Here is a 17,568-nt window from a genome sequence, read left to right as displayed (position 1 = left end):
CTTAATAAAAAAAGCGACAAACACGTGCACAAAACACTACAAAATAATTGTCCTACAAGAACTCCTCGAAAAAAATATCCGAGATGAATTAAGTTACCAATGATTCTAACGTCTAATCGAACACTGACACACAAGCAGATTGGTAAATTTTGAGCTTGATTTAGCCTTAGACATCACCAAGATGAAAAAAAATCGTGGAAATATGTGAATGCATACCCATAAGGGATTGTCTCAATAAACAACTGTTATAAAAGTGTGTGGGGTAAGCTAGCTATAAAACCATGTTTTAAAACTCTTTATTTAAAAAAAAAAAAAATCCTGTACCAAAATAGAAAGGCAGCAGTTGTTTTCCTTTCGTTTTATTGCTTGATATATCCAAGCATTTGATTTTGCCTGGAACCCTGGTTCACTGCTCGACGCAAAGAAGAGATTTGGTCGGGATGCCAGGCTAAAATTTGGTTTTGTCAGGTTCTATGGAATTCCCCCTTTTTAAAATGTATTTTTGAGTTCAGTATTTTTGTTCATATTTTTAGAATGAAAACACGAGGATGTGCACGACAGGAGAAATCAACAGAGGGAGAAAATGCAGACATTTATATATGGGATAAAATTATTCATAAAAGTTCCTTAAATCCACGTCATTTGTACTCTGTCGGAGGGTTATCTTATTGAAAATCACCCGGTATCTCTTTATATTATAGTCGTTTAAGTGATTACATTTCACAAATAAATCTTTTCTCTTGGTAACAGTATTCATCCTGTAATTTCAGATCATCATTAGGATAAACAGCTCCACAGTTTGCCGTCTTGTTGGGATATTGAGTATCGTCATTGTTTGGCTGTCCTTTAAGCCAATAGAAAAAATCTGAAGCCGTTGTCACGGAAACCCATTTCCACTCGCCTTCTGTTAATCCGTCAGATGCTCCTACATACAACTCAGAGTATTGATCTAAAATATCAAAATGTAAACAGTTTTACATAATTTTAACCTTTTAATTCCATAAAAAATATTAAGATCCTCAGGAACAGTTATGAAAAAACTGCCAATGGAAAAAACAACATTTCACCCTACATGTCGTTATCAGCGTTATTTTAATACCCCCCAAAACATATCAAGGATGTTAATTATTTTGCAGGTCAAATTATGTCTTCTCAATATGGCAGTTGTTTTTTTCACTTGTTCTGTTGATTGATCACGTGTGATTTTGCCAGTTTTTATGGACTTCCCCTTCTAGCTCAACCTGCTCCAAAAGGGTCAAGTGAGCTTTTTATCCGTTGTCGTGAGCCGTTCTCCGTTAACTTTTACAAAAATCTTCTCCTCTGAAACTACAAGGCCAAATCAAACCAAAATTAGCCTAATTCATCCTTAGGATATCTTATTTAAAAAAAAGGTATCCGATGACCCCGTCCATCAACCAGGATGGCCACCATGGCTAAAACTAGAACATGCTGGTGAAATGTATTTTTTTTTTGCTTATATCTCAGAAACTTAAGCATTTAGGGCAAATCTGACATTGGGTAAACATGTTCATCAGGTCAAGATCTATCTTCCATCAATTTTTTTCAGACGCATCAGACAACTCGTTGTTGAGTGGCTGCCACTGAATTGGTAAGTTTCAGGAAATTTTGCAGTTTTTGGTTATTAAGGTAGATCATAATTATATATTTTTGAGACAGAATTTTCTTATAATTTGCCAAAATAAAGATTTTACAATGCTTTTTTCAAAAATTTGATAAAAAGTAAGGGTCACCGTGCTATTTTTCAAGCTATGAGTTGTTGAAAATTGCCAAAATTTGGTTAGTTTGTTCATGAAAAAACACATTAGTGTGCATAAAAAATATCTATGAGATAGCATTTTGAAATAAATTGTGAGAAGATAGGTTTCGTAATATGTTTTAAGAAAATAAAAAGAAAACATGGTGGCACCGAACTTGTTTTCTTGCTACAAATAAAAATAAAAAAATCCCTATTAGCCCACTGTAAATTTTGTACTTAAAGAGTTATCTCCCCTTCAATGGTTTATTTGATAAAAATAATTTTAGAACCCAAAAAATTGATTTTTGTTAAAATATTTTCATTAATACAACTAATTAATAAGTTTGCTTTATAGAGAAAAATCCGTCTAACCATTGAATTGCAAATCTTTCTCCAAATTTGCAGATTTAGTCAAATAACTTGACCAATTTTTTACTGTGATTGTACAATCCAAGATGGCGGTATACCATCAATCTACCTTAACTTGAATATCATAATAGATAGAGATAAACTGTAAAAAAGCAAAATTGTTCCGTAAAGTAAGATCTACAAATAAGGCAAACATGACAAAAAATGAACAATTGACCCCTTAAGAGTTATTGCCCTGATAGTGTGTTTTTCGCATTATTTCATAAATTTTTGAAAAATTTTACAAAAATCTTTTCCCCTAAAACTACTTGACCAATATGAACCAAACTTTGACTAAATCATCCTTAGGGTATTTCGTTTTAAAAATATCTTTTACCTAATATGGCCGCCATGGCTAAAAATAAGTCACCATGACCAAAATAATCAATTGACCTCTTAAGCAGTTATTGCCCTTCATAGCTAATATTTTTTTTATTTTTTTGTAAATTTTTCGTAATCTTTTACAAACTGTTTTTCCTCTGAAACTACTGATGCAAATTTAATTAAACTTGAACACAATCATCAATAGGGTATTAAGTTTTTAAAAAATGTGTCAGATGACCCTGCTTATCAACCAACATGGCTGACATTGCTTAAAATTGAACATAAGGGTAAATTGCAAGTTTTGTCTTTTATTGTTTAACTGTTATAAATAGAGAAATCTTAAAGATGCAGATATTGTTCATTCTTATGATATTCATTTCCAAACTGTTTTTCCTCTGAAACTACTGATGCAAATTTAATTAAACTTGAACACAATCATCAATAGGGTATTAAGTTTTAAAAAAATGTGTCAGATGACCCTGCTTATCAACCAACATGGCTGACATTGCTTAAAATTGAACATAAGGGTAAATTGCAAGTTTTGTCTTTTATTGTTTAACTGTTATAAATAGAGAAATCTTAAAGATGCAGATATTGTTCAGAATAATGAGCTCTTCCCATTGTTCATTTACCTCAAAACTATTAGACAAATTCTTATGATATTCATTTCCCACGTTTTTCATTTTTGCCTATTATCATGCAAACTATGACATTTAGAGAGAAACATTCTTTTTTTCTATTATGCCTTATATGATTTAAATTATTACAGATAATTAACACTGTAAATCATAAAAAATATTCAGCAAGGTAAGATCTATTATTAAATAAGGAAAAGAAACTAAACAGACTGAAAAATCACTGATACAAGATACACAAAATATAGATTTTTGTAAGTAAGACTATTGTCCTTTGTTAAATATGCACGAGAACAAGGTAAGCAACACATGATCTTTAGAACCTCCAGTTTAATTTGCCTCGGAGATGAGTATTTTTGTTATCTTTGTTTTTTTAGTAGAGTGAGGGAGTATTAATTAGACATATCAACAATAATGTATACTTTTGTATGAGTCACACAGATGGAAATTTAGTGTAAAAATATTATCTCCCCCGTTAAACACTCTTGATCTTTTCGATATTTGTCCCGTTTAAGCAAAGAACGCTTTTAAGGGTCAAATGGATCCTTTGGCTACAATGGCTGTGTGTACACAACAACATTTACCCCAGGTGCACATACAAACCTGTGCATATAGCAAAATTTATAATTATAAGAATTTTAGGATTTTGATGGATGCAGATGAGGACTATTCAAAAAATGGTTTACCTAGTAAATGGATCAGAGCTGTTCGGTAATGCATTCAATAATACGATGTACAATGATAACAAAGGGTGTGTAACCGTTTCAGAAGGCCGATCTTATGGCTTGCTTTCAGGTCTTATCACAACACACGTGATTTTGCTCCAGCAGACAATATTGTTTTATACTCAAAAATAATTATTGAAAAGTCTTTTTTAAACAGCAAAACTGGGAATCCTATACATATACCCTTGAATTATTCACGAAAGATGAAACTTCTGAAAATCAAAAAAATCGGACATTTTCTTCTTTGGTGTTGACATACAACATGTACAAAAGGACGACGAAAATCTCCTGTTTTAAACTGTGTGCCAAACTTTCACAAGTTCGATTAAATAATCGGGTCGTCTAGATGTTCAGCGGAACATCTTAATAAATTCCTTAATTCTATTCTCTCTAAAGCAGAATACGGCCTTCAAAATATTGTGACCGAGTTACTCAATCAATGTGTCAATCACATGTGGATACTGAAAATTATATCCCTAAACTCTCAATCAGAGATGTTCAAAAATTGAAATCTAAAATATCAATTCATTGTTTAAAGAAATGACAAATCTTACTTTGGGAAGAACCACACTGATTGCAAAAACATATCCAGACCATAATGCATATCAGGTGACGCTTACCTTTAGGAGTTCGTGCAATTTTTCAGTTTTTGTTTTTAACCATGATTTGTATCTTTTCTAAATGAATTTGTGAGATTTGAAAATCGATAAACTACTTTTACCTTAAATTAATCTACTGGCAGATTATTGTCATGAGAGAAAGACATACATATGTTTTTCGTTTTGCTGCGTAATTCGCAATAACAACTAGCAAAATTGAATTTGGTCTGATAAGGATAATATAAAATTTTAACTCTTTTGGGTTTATATTGACTGAATCTAATGAGCATTAGGGTTGTCATAACATACAGTAGGTTTGTAGTAACTCCTTTGTGGTGTTCAGTTTTTGTTGGGAATCCAGGACCAGTAAGTGACCATCTAGGTTTTCACAATATACTCGTGCTTCATACCAGTTCAGTTTAACAGTACTAGCCATCACACATAGCCCGTCATAATAAACGAAGTCTCTGCCATCACATTCTGAGGATAAGAATACAATAATCATCAGTATTAATCGTCATACATAGCCTATCTTAATAGGTGGGGTTCGTGTTGTTTATTCTTTATTTTTCTATATAGTGTCATGTGTACGATTGTTTATAGATATAGGAAGATGTTGTGTGAATGCCAACGAGACAACTCTCCATCCAAATAACAATTTGAAAAAGTGAACCATAATAGGTCAATGTACGGCCTTCAACACGGAGCCTTGGCTCAGACCGAACAACAAGCTATAAAGGGCCCCAAAACTACTAGTGTAAAACCATTCAAACGGGAAAACCAACGGTCTAATTTGTATGTTTGTCTTTTTTATTTTTAGCCTTGGCGTTGTCAGTTTGTTTTCGATTTATGAGTTTGACTCTCCCTCTGGTATCTTTCGTCCCTCTTTCAAGCCATCACATTCTGAGGGTACATATAAAATAATCAGTAACAACCATCACACATATAAAGTCATCCTCAGAATATTCGCTCGTTAGTTCGATTTGTGTAAAGGACACTGACAAGTATATCTGTTTTAAAGCTCTATAGAATAGAAAAGTGGAAGATATTAATGAGAAATTCATTAGTCGAAGCCAAACTGAAAACAATCATGGCACAAATGAAAGAAAAGCAACAAAAAACCAGCAAACACAACACAGAAAACTGAAGACTGGAAACAGGAACCCCTTCAAAAATCCATGATGATATCAATAACACCGAAAAGGTGACTCTGTGGCACAAGTCGTGTTACTTGAGATCACTCACGGTTTTTGGTTGGCTTCGTGTTGCTCAGTCTTTCAGTCTTTAGTTTTCTATGTTTTGTATACAGTTATTTATCTTTTGGTTTCTTTCTTGTTATTCAATGTTGTTGTCATTTATTTTCGAGTTTTTATTCTCATTTTTATCTTTCGCCTCTATTTGATAGCAAAACTCGATGAACAATCAAATCAGTCACTTAGAAGAAAAAGGGAATGGGATTGTGGTAATAAAAATTAGAAAATTTCCACCGTCATCTGTGAAATATTCTATAACTGCCAACAAACTCGTGTTGTCGTCTGTTAAATTTTCCAAAGAACGGTTTTACATACTAGGAGTCCTTGGTTTTACACAGCAGCAACCCTATCGTAAGAACATCATGACCAGAAACGCAAGCTCATCAATATCATATCACTACTGGAATGTTGCTACACAGAAAAGGTAATTTCATAATAGAGAAGATGAACTCAATTTCTAGATGTAAGTCAAGATATGAAACAGACTTAACAGTATCTGGGAAATCTGTTATCATGAGTTGGCAAATTTGGCAGAAAAAATTCACCTGCATCATTTAAGCGACTGATAGATTGTATTTGGTTTAATTTATTGCATGAAGTGATATATATATGACGTTTATATATATATAGTGGCGTTTGGAAGGAATCATACTTTGCTTTCACTTAATGCCTTTTCGTGTTTCTTTGTAACATATGACATGGCTATGCACCTATACATCCCGTCATTGTGCTATTATGATATGGATTTTTTTTGTATTCTCACCTTTCATTATTGCTAATGTGATTTGTCTACATGGATATAGGAAGATGTGTAATGAGTGCCAATAAGACAACTCTCCATCCAAATAAAAATTTATAAAAGTAAACCAATATAGGCCAAGGTTCGGCCTTCAACACGGAGCCTTTTTGTGTTTCTTTGTTACATATTTGTGTTTCTTTGTTACAAATTTGTTTTTTCAATAGTGATCGGGATTATAACACAGCATTGCGACTGTCATATAAGTGAGAGGTTAAGCTAGCTATTAAATAAGGTTTTATCTACCATTTTCAACATAAGAAAAGGCCTGTACCAAGTTAGGAATATGACTGTTGTTATCCATTCGTTTGATGTGTTGGCGCTGTTGATTTTGTCATTTGACTTTCAGTTTTGAATTTTCCTCTGAGGTCGGTACTTCTGTTATTTTACCCTTTAGATAGATCTTTTAAAACTGGTATCATTAAAAAAGTAAGATCACAAAAATACTGAACTCCGAGGATTTGTTTTGACCAGACGGGAAATAGGATTTGATTGGTGAGCCAAAAACAGTAAACATAGAAACAAGAGTGTCCAAGCTGAAATGTCTCGACTTTTTTACTAATCACATATAAAACTGAAAATGATTCAAGAAAATGAGGTTAAGGTTATGTTAACCAATATGGTGTTCAGTGGTTGTCGTCTGTTTATATGAGATTCGTAAGTATTTCTCGTTCCTCGTTTTTTTTTTATAGATTAGACGGTTGGTTTTCCCGTTTAAATGGTTTTACACTAGTAATTGTTTTGGTGCCCTATAAAGCTTGCTGTTTGGGGTGAGTCAAGGGTCCGTGTTGAAGAACGTACCTTGACCTATAATGGTTTACATTTAATAAATTGTGTCTTGAATGTAGATTTGTCTCATTGGCACTCATACCACATCTTCCTATATTTATATAATATCCGTCTGATAAAATCTCGGCAACAGAAGTCTACCCATGTTCAAATTTAATACATCCATGAGGAGATATACAGCAAGAAATCAAACAAAAACTAAGTACATTGCATACACTACGCAAGGAGGTAGAGCTAATTTGGCAACGGGATAAGAACAAATTTGTGCTGCTTGTTCATATATGTTTTTCAAAATATTTACTATTTTCAAATTGCCGACAAAACAACTTTTTAACAGAGATCAAATGACGTAGAAGTAATCAGCCATACTTTATCGTTTTTTTCTTTTTCTTTTGCTTTATTCAACTAATTGTATTATTGTTTTATTGGTTTACTTGTCTGTTTTGTCACATAGTCTATACCATGTATACTATGTATCTTTTGTAAACTGTGCCGTCTATAAGACTTTTGTAAAGCTCTTTCATTAATTTTTCCAATCTAAACTATTTCTTCATACATGTTCTATTGTCTTGGAAATCGGCCAACTTCTTTGTTGCCTATGATATGGATATCATTTAAGAGGCTGTCCAAGTAAATATCAGGCAAATCCTATGATATGGGTGGCACAACAAAAAATTTTTCCAACTTAATTTTTGGTTCCAATGAAATGTTTATATCATACAAAGGATATATATGTCAAAGATATTTTTGAATCAACAGTGGATGGCTCAGGAAAGAGTAATCTCCCCTTTTCAATGAATTTTCAGTGCTCTCTATGTATTGTTTTTTCTCTTTATTTGTTGCAGTTAATAAAAAAACAAAATTTAACTTTGAGAAAGAATGAATTTGTGATATGAAATAGATGAAAATAATCTAAAAACAAAAATATGTCATGTGCCATCCACTGCCTGGTTTTTCCATGGACACCCTCTTAAACATTACATACCGTCACTTGGTTGCTTAACAAATGCCCGTACTTTTGAACGCATGCTTGAATCTGGCGTCAACGTGGATATTCCGAAACAAACGTCCTGGTAAATAAAAACAGTTCTACAAGTAGGGTTTTGTGCACAAATTACTGTACATTCCTCTAAAGCAGTTGATGGCTGTTGGAAAAGATAAAATGTTGTGTCTGAGAAACGCATGCGTGTGGATGGATACAGTTCTTTGAATCTCATATCTTGAATGCATGCTGAAAAAGTTATTCTAGCATTAAGTTTTTTGTGTTTGAAAAAGACAATGTTAAATATCAACTTTAATGCAAACATTTGAAGCACTTATACTATTCAACATTTTCCCTAACATTCTGATAGATGCCTAGATAGATATGATCTAAATGAATGGTACTGATTAATGTGAGGCAAAGAATGAACATCCATTTTTTTCCTGGACTGGTTTTCATTGTATGATCAATCATGTACTTTTTGTAAATTTTGAATTCTACGGATTGAAATATAAAACTGTAAACAACAAAAATACCGAACTCTAAAGAAATTCAAAACTGAAAATCTATCAATTGGCAAAATTCAAAGTTCAAACAATGAAACAAGTGGATAACACCTGTCATATTCCTGACTTGGTACAGGTATTTACGATGTTCATTCAAATGATGATACTATATTTGCATTGAAATTGAATTCAAGAAAATTTTGACGTCTACGCTTTATTTAACAACGTGATATCCCGTCTCGATAATAAAGTACATAGTATTTCAATCAGTTATCAAAATTGTCCTTCATATCCGTGCTTGTGAGTTTTACTTTCTTATATTAGTTGTATATAAAGTTGAATTCTTTGATTCGTCGTTTTTACGTGATGACGGCTGACAAATTGGACCTCGTAATTTTAGTATTATAGATACAGTGTAAATGTGAAGTGTCTTGTATTTTTTTTTTAAATTGTGATGTTCCTGGTAAACATTAACTATTTTATAAATATAATTCTATTGTATAATACATACCAATTAAATTCCACATCAGTAGAACTACAAATCCTGCAACTATCATGTCTTGTTTTCCTTTACAATATTATTTCCACAAATATTTGTTCCGATGGTAGAACAAGAACAGCTAGAGATTGAAGAAATATCTTCTGTTTTTAAGGCTTGTTAGGTGGTGGAAGAAGACTACAAACATTATGAATGTGCTTGAAAGATAATCAGTATATTTATACAAAACAATACAAATATATCAAGTGTTCATCTCTTTTGGCCTACATAGTGACGATCAAAGTTTTTGTCTTTTAATGCGTTTAATCTTTTTAAAAGACAATAGTACTTCGATTTAACATGTTTGAAAACCTTTCTTGATATGATAAAATATTCTCAAATGTTGACTTTTTTGTAAATCAATTGAAAAGAACAGTTATGTTTTACACTAATGCGTATTCCTTTCTATATTTAATGTTTACTTTCAATCCTGCTATCAGATATTGTCTGTCGTCAAGCACATAGCACTGATACATTCCAAACCAACACGACAAATACTTTCAGCATTAAGAGACCAAAGTTCATTATTTAAAATATAGGCTATGAAACACATTTGATTACTGTGATTGATTGTTAATGGTTTTGCACAATGCAACATCCGTTGTATATGAAGTGTTGACATACGAAATTGAATATCTGTAACCAGTAACAATTGTTGTCTGATATTACTAATATTATCCTTAAAATGGTTAAAAAGGGAAATGATAACTTTTACTTATTGTTTGAAACCCATCAATCAAATTTCTTTTAATGGGTAATTAATCATTTTTGTTAAATCTAAGACATCATATAATGTCATGTTTCAATAAAATGGACTATCAACTATGAGTTGTTGATATGATTCTTACAAGGATGCAAGTAGTTTTTCATTAGTTTGATGCGATCCAGACATGGAGCGACAAAGTTATAAGTCTCAAAATCGTAATAAATCTATTTTCAAGTAGATACGTCATAATCATTCGATTTATAATTTCTTAAACCTGGCGAATATGAAACCTAATCCTTATATAAAAATGCAGACTACGTTACCTCTAACTCCTTATTTTTGATTTTGTCATTTTACATTAAACAAGTTGTTACACGATTTCAGTATATAATTCAAAGCGACTTGAATTTTCGGGGTGAATGAATTTGATAAGGAGAATGTCTGCATATGACACTGGTGACTACAAATAAAAATATATACGGAAAGAAAAAATAATGTGGTGTATAAGAAGGGCGAAAGATACCAGAGGGACAGTCAAACTCATAAAACGAAAATAAACGGACAACGCCATGGCTAAAAAATAAATAGAGAAAGGGACAAATAAAGTACAAAAGACACAACAAAAGAAAACTTAAGACTCCTGTGGTCAATGAGGGGAAATATTAAGTCGAAAAATAGATTACATTTATAAATTAAATGAGACAACAACCACGATTTGAGAAAACAAGTTTCGGTATCATATCTAATAAAGTAAGATCCAGTTGAAAGAGAAGGAAAACTTCTTATTCATACAAAATAATGAGGACATGTATTCTACAGTTTGTGAGTTAATTTCTATATGATCATTTACTTAGACTTTATCTAAATTTTTACCCGAATGTGTATGCGTATTCCTTTGTGTGTATGCGGAATATGCTGTAAAATGAGTAAAGCGCGAACTGGACTAACCAGAACTAGACTCTTTGTCTGAATGGACCAAAGCTATTCGATCATGCATTCAGAAGCGTATTAATAAACTACTATGTACTATGAGCACAAGGGTTTCTAACCTATACAAGAAATTTAAAATGGAGATTGTGGATGCATTATCCTCTTTGCATGACAAATATGTCGTTAATCAAGCAGATTAAGCATCTGATAATATTGTTTTCGTGTGTAAAATCCATTGTTTTCAATGTCTCACGACAGAACTTGGAATATACAGCACAACTAGTATTCCTCCTATTCTTGAAAAAGTAATCAAAGGAACCAGACTTATAATTTAATACGCCAGACGCGCGGTTTGTCGTCATACTCATCAGTGACGTTCAGATCATAATAGTTAGAAGGCCAAAACAAGTACAAAGTCGTTAAGCATTGAGGACCTAAAATTTCCAAAAAGTTGTGGCAAATACGGGTAAGGTAGCTATGCCTGGGATAAGAAAATTCTTAGTATTTCGAATAATTCTTACTTTTGCTAGGAGTAAATTTTTAAAAATTACTATAATTGATATTCATCTCTACACCGAAGTGCTGACTACTCGGTACCTCGAATGACCGAATAACACTGTCATTATCCGAATAACACATGTAATGACCGAATAACACTTGAAATTTTAATATTAGCACATATTTGTGACTTTTAAACATTGATTATTAAATAATAACATATTATCGATGTATTTTATAACTTACAAATGATTTGCAGAAAGCAGATAGTTTATTAAATAACTTTCTTAAACTATACTGAATTTCTACCAAACTTGGACAGAAGCTTGTTTATGATCATAAGAAAGTATCCAGAAGTAAATTTTGTAAAAATAAAATTCCATTTTTTCCGTATTTTACTTATAAATGGACTTAGTTTTTCTGCTAGGAAAAATTACATTCACTCTGTGGTTAAAGTTTTTAATATTTTAATAACTTTCATAAACTACCCTTGATTTGTACTAAACTTGGACAGAAGCTTGTTTATGATCATAAGATAGTATCAAGAAGAAAATTTTGTAAAAATAAATTTCCACTTTTCCGTATTTTACTTATTAATGGACTTAGTTTTTTTGCCAGAAACAAAACATTCACTCTGTGGTTTAAGTTTTTAAATTTTTTTTAATGTTCTTAAACTATCCTGGATTACTACCAAACTTAGACAAAAGCTTGTTTCTGATCATAAGATATTATTCAGAAGTAAATTTTGTAAAAAAAAAATCACTTTTTCCGTATTTTACTTATAAATGGACTTAGTTTTTCTTCCAGTTAACATTACATACAGTCTGCAGTTAAAGTCTATAAAACATTTATTAGATTCATAAACTATCCTGGATTTTTTTTTAGCAAACTTGGAAGTTTCTTTCAATCAAAAGACAGTATCGAGAGGGAAATTTTTATTGATGTTTTTCCTCATTTTTGTTGAGTCTGCGATTAACAGCAAAAGTAGGCGAGACACTGGGTTCCGTGGAACCCTTACGAATTTTTAAGTTATAAAATACATCGATAATATATTATTATTTAATAATCAATGTTTATAAGTCACAAATATGTGCTAATATTAAAATTTCAAGTGTTATTCGGTCATTACATGTGTTATTCGGATAATGACAGTGTTATTCGCGGGCACGAAATGTCCACAAGTGGTGTAAAAAATTAATAAAGGTACCAGGATTATAATCCTTCTACAGTAAAAATGGACCTCAAAAATATTTTAATTAGATAAAAATTCGTGTTGCTTAGTCTTTAGTTTTCTATATTTAGTCTCCTGTATTATTATTGTCTGTTTGTCTTTTCATTTTTAGCCATGGGCTTGTCTATGAGTTTGACTGTCCCTCTGATATCTTTCGGCCCTCTTTTCTACCAGTATTGTAAATCAGATGTTAAAATTCTCAAAAATTCTAAATATTAGATCACAATCTTTGCAATTTTGCAGCAATATTAAGACCATGTTTTTCTTAAGCTTTACACTACTATTCCCCATGCTCTATTAAAAGATCGACTTTGCTATCTTATTAAACAGAGGCTTTTCTTTAACAATGGGAATCGAATATACAAATTTCTTATTTTTTCTTAAAAAATGTCCTGTACAAGGTCAGGAATGTGGCAGTGGTTATTTAATAGTTTGTGTCTATGTTTGTTGCATTATAGCACTTCCGTATTTCTGTTGTTTGGTTGTCTATTTCTAATATTTGAAGTGTTTCCCTCGGTTTTAGTTTGTAACCTAGTTTTGTTTTCCCTAAATGGATTTATGACTTTTGAACAGTTGTATACTACTATTGCCTTTATCTATTGACTTTTATGATACGTACAAGCCAAAATTAATCAGATATCAAACATGGATTTTACGGTTCTATTTATTGTGACATTGTAGTCTTCATGTATAATTTTGATTTAATCGTTATAAAAGATGATTTTCGTTGTCAGTATAATGCAATATTATTTAACTGTCATACAAATGAGATGTTAAGTGAACTATAATACCAGGTTTATTACACCATTTTCTGCATAAGAATATGCCTGTACCAAGTCAGTATTATCACAGTTGATATCCATTGGTTTGATGTGTTTGAGCTGTAGATTTTCCATTTGATAAAGGACTTTTCATTCTGAATTTTTTCATACCAGTTCTGTATTTTTGACTTTTGTTATTTGACTTTTTAGATCAATATGTCAAGCTTCAATCATGTTTTCACATGACAGTTAATAAAACAAAGTTAAAAAAAAAAAAAAAAAAAACAGGAAAAAAGTAAAAATAATTGAATTCGAAGAAACTGTAAAATTTTATTAGGTCATACATCACTGTTGCTGGTACATAGTTTTATATCATACAATGTAGGTAAATCACAAAGATGTCTACACATCTAATTAAAGAGACTTGAAATTCTGTAAATTATTACTGGAGAACCATTTTTGCTTTCATTACTTTATTGCTTGAAGAGGACAGACAGTCTATGCACCATTCCTGTCATTTCTGGTTGAAACTTAACAAGCAACTTAAGTGATGGTGAAAATATGTTTTTTTCCAGTTTCATTGAGAACAAATATATTATATTTTAAAACCGCCAAACATTCAATGTAGATCATATGTAAATATTTCTATCAATCCAAAAAGACTTTCAGAGTAAATTGCCCTGTTAATTGATAGCTTTTTGATTGAGCAATCCAATTCAAAATATACTTTTGTGCCATATTTTTCATTTGATCAAAACGATAGTAATAAAGTTTGCAACTAGATTCAGAGCCAAAAATGATTTTCCCTAGCTTGTAGTATTGGACTTAATGCCATCAATGCCACTTGATCAACAAGTGATTTTGTGCACTGATTAATGTTATAACGTGAAAACAATGGCAGAATAGTTATCATTATTTTCTATCACTCCTGTATATTTGTTTTTAATAACAGACAAATTGACCAGATGTAAATATATATAGTATCAAACTTATACAATTTCTATGCAATAAAGAAAAAGGAAACCAAAACTGAGCATATTAACACACATATTCACACAAATCTATTCCACATTCATTCATATACATTAAAATGCCTTTGTAAACACTCCTTTAAGTTTGTATCACAAAACAGCAAAATAGAAATGATCATAATGTATTTCTTATCTATAATTATTGTGCTCTTAAGATTTTCTTATCGGAAAATGCAGATCCTTCTTGATCTCAAATGAGAATAATTAGTTAAAGAAATGTCTAAAAGTATCACTCTTTATAAATTGAGAACAATCCAATATTGGATTCGCTTTATATTCTTGTCCCATATGAAAACAGGCCATGACAAAACAATTGTTGTATGCCCAATGTGAATAATCCAAGACATAATTATTTATACATTTGATAAGTACATTCTTAAATAAGAAATTCTTATCTTTTAAACAGATATTTTAATGAAAAACATTTAGGTATTTCTATTCAACTCACTGGCTCCTAGTCAATAAATAAACTCATCATAGATACCAGGACTTTTGAGACATTTCACACATTGCCAAGAGCATGGTTTGAACTCACAGCCTCAGTGTTGCCAGGTTAATTAAACAAAAGGAAAGAGGTATTAAATTGTTTACTTGGAAATCTACAAATGCCCGAATCCAAGGAAAAACATGTTTTTAATTCTTATTTGCACAAAAAATCTTTTGAATGATTCATATCTTATTAATAACACAGCTAAACAGCTACAAACCAGATTGCACATTGACACCCATAAGGAGTCAAAGAAAAGGGAACAAACTAAGAGCTTAATGCGAACAATAGCTATTTTATAGCTCCAATGTTCTCTTAAATAAATACATAACATTTACATGTGAAGGAACATTCAAAACATCATCTTTCTGATTAGAATACAGATCTTATGTCCATGTTAAGCTAACAAGGATCTCACAACACTCCTTTCTACTTTCTGTTCTGGTTATTATTACATCAACCAATGAAATTTCTGAAGGTGTATATTAAACAGAAAGTAGAACTGTGATTTTTTTAAATCCTTGTTAATGGAGCATGGACATAAAATCTGTACTTCAATCTGATTGAAACTATATTTGACATCAAGAGCAAAGGTCAAAGGGCTCATAAAATAAATCCCATCTAAGACTATCTCAAAGTACAAACATCTTGATAACATTTGAAGTGGCATATCAGTGATTTAATGTCATCTTTGAATAACTGAATAACATAAAACCATCCAGAAATCTATTGTTCTATTAACATTCACTGTTCCTGTAGCCCCTTACACATGGTTGTATATTCTTCTTCTAACACTTTATATTAAGACAAACATTTCAGAAATAATTAGATTCGGATTAACAATTTTGAACTATTTTCTTATTATGACAATTCAAATGTGAAATAATTTTTTTTTTCAGTAAAATAAATGCTACCAAGATAAATATTTTGACATCTTATGATAAAAAGTAACTCCAACTTGCAGCTACAATATTATGGTTTTAAACACTCATTGTTTTTACAAATCAGAAAAATTGATCTGTCATAAAAATCCATCCACATTTATAAAATAAATGATTTATTTTAGTCAAGAACCATCTTTGAGATGGTACATACAGCTGTAAATTATGACTAAAAGTATAATCTTTGAGATAGTCCATATATTTCACAGATACATGGACAAATGTTTTTCTGACAAACATCCATGACGATTCATCCATGACGATTCATTCATTACAAACATTCCATTCATTCTAACGTTTCCTTTTCTCAATCTTCCATTGTTGAATTTTCTTCTTGAGATCTGTAGCTATAAACAAACATATATATAACTGTTATTTAAGGTTCACTTAAGATATTACATTTTCTCTACTATTACAAATTCAGTTCTTCAAATAAATATTTTCTACCTCAGGATTAGATTACCTAAGCTGTAATTTTTGGACCTTAATGCTCTTCAACTTCTAACTTGATTTGGCCTTTTTGAAACTTGATCTTATTAAACTTTTCAGTAGTGTGAATTCAAAGTCTCTAATGTTAACACACAGGTTATAATCAATTTGGATGGAATGATCTTTTCTAAATGTCAAGGGTAATTTATGTATATATATACCTGGTTTTAATTCATCCTCAGTGAGGGGCTGTCTATTGAATGGGTCAGTCTGTGAGTTTAATAAATGCCTCATTATAATGGACTTTTCCATCACTGTTCCACTAGGTAATATCACAGGGTCATCTAGTAAGGTGTCCATTAAAGGATCTGAAAATATATAAAGATGATACAATAAATCTATCTGTCATCTAATAAGGTATCCATTAAAGGATCTGAAAATATATACAGATGATACTATAAAAGGATCTGAAAATATATATATTGATCTGATATATGTTTGTAACAAAATTATTACTAACAAAACTGAATGTATATCTATATAACTTGAAATATCTTAAATCTAATTAGCCATATATTTTTAAAATTTCAACCCATGATGTAAAGATTTGTTTTATTTGTTTGTTTTGTAAATCATGTAAACTAAGTTAAATGTTGCAGCAATAATTAATTCATGGTAAACAACTTAAAACCACATCTTCTCGTGATGCAAGAAACAGTAACAGACTGGGAAATGCAAAAATAATGTGTATAGAAACACACTACATCAATCAGGCCTTGATGTCCAAAGTAGATGCAACTAACAAAATATTACCTTTGAATTCTTCAGGAATTTCCCCATAGTCTGTTTCTTCTAAGTTTTTATCCCTGACCAATTCTTCCACTTTATCTTGCAGTTTACGGAATTTATCAATCTCTTGTTCTGTCTTAATCCTGGCTCGTCTCATTCTACCTATTGCATCATCAAACAATTCCTTTTTATAGGACCTCTAAAATACAAAATATATCAAGTTTGTTAGATCTATACCAAAGCAGATCCACTCATTATAAAATGCCTCTGTTATGATTGATACATATGAAATAAATGACATTTCAGAACATGATCTTACTAAGGCCTTTTGTGTCTAGGGATAGAAAAAAACTTATTTATCCTATATCTTGGTACATTTTTTAGTTAATTTACAGAAATTCCAAAATTATGAAATTCTATAAATTATCCAAAGATAAGTTATGTCAGCAATGTT

General features: G+C 31.2%; 2 protein-coding genes across 7 annotated transcripts in view; both read right to left on the bottom strand.

Annotated features, from left to right (window-relative positions):
• Nucleotides 1-713: 713 nt before the first annotated feature.
• LOC139500523 (lectin BRA-3-like) lies at nucleotides 714-17,271 on the bottom strand. The gene is made up of 5 exons (XM_071289270.1): nucleotides 17,139-17,271; nucleotides 16,547-16,693; nucleotides 16,193-16,243; nucleotides 4,757-4,927; nucleotides 714-949 (listed from the first exon to the last, which is right to left on the bottom strand). Exons 1-5 carry the CDS (start codon nucleotides 17,269-17,271, stop codon nucleotides 714-716), a joined length of 738 nt encoding a protein of 245 aa, XP_071145371.1.
• Nucleotides 13,754-17,568, bottom strand: part of LOC139501643 (ubiquitin conjugation factor E4 B-like) — a 42,238-nt gene continuing 38,423 nt past the window's right edge. For all 6 annotated transcript variants that reach the window (XM_071290775.1, XM_071290776.1, XM_071290777.1 and 3 more), the window contains 3 exons: nucleotides 17,139-17,313; nucleotides 16,547-16,693; nucleotides 13,754-16,243 (listed from right to left, as the gene is read on the bottom strand). The gene's annotated coding sequence lies outside the window, so the exon portion shown is untranslated. The remainder of the gene's footprint in view (nucleotides 16,244-16,546; nucleotides 16,694-17,138; nucleotides 17,314-17,568) is intronic.

This window comes from Mytilus edulis, chromosome 13 (genome assembly GCF_963676685.1).
Source record: "Mytilus edulis chromosome 13, xbMytEdul2.2, whole genome shotgun sequence".
Classification (NCBI taxonomy): Eukaryota; Metazoa; Mollusca; class Bivalvia; order Mytilida; family Mytilidae; genus Mytilus; species Mytilus edulis.
Note: the sequence above shows the minus strand (reverse complement) of the source record. Positions and strands in the feature narration are given on the sequence as shown.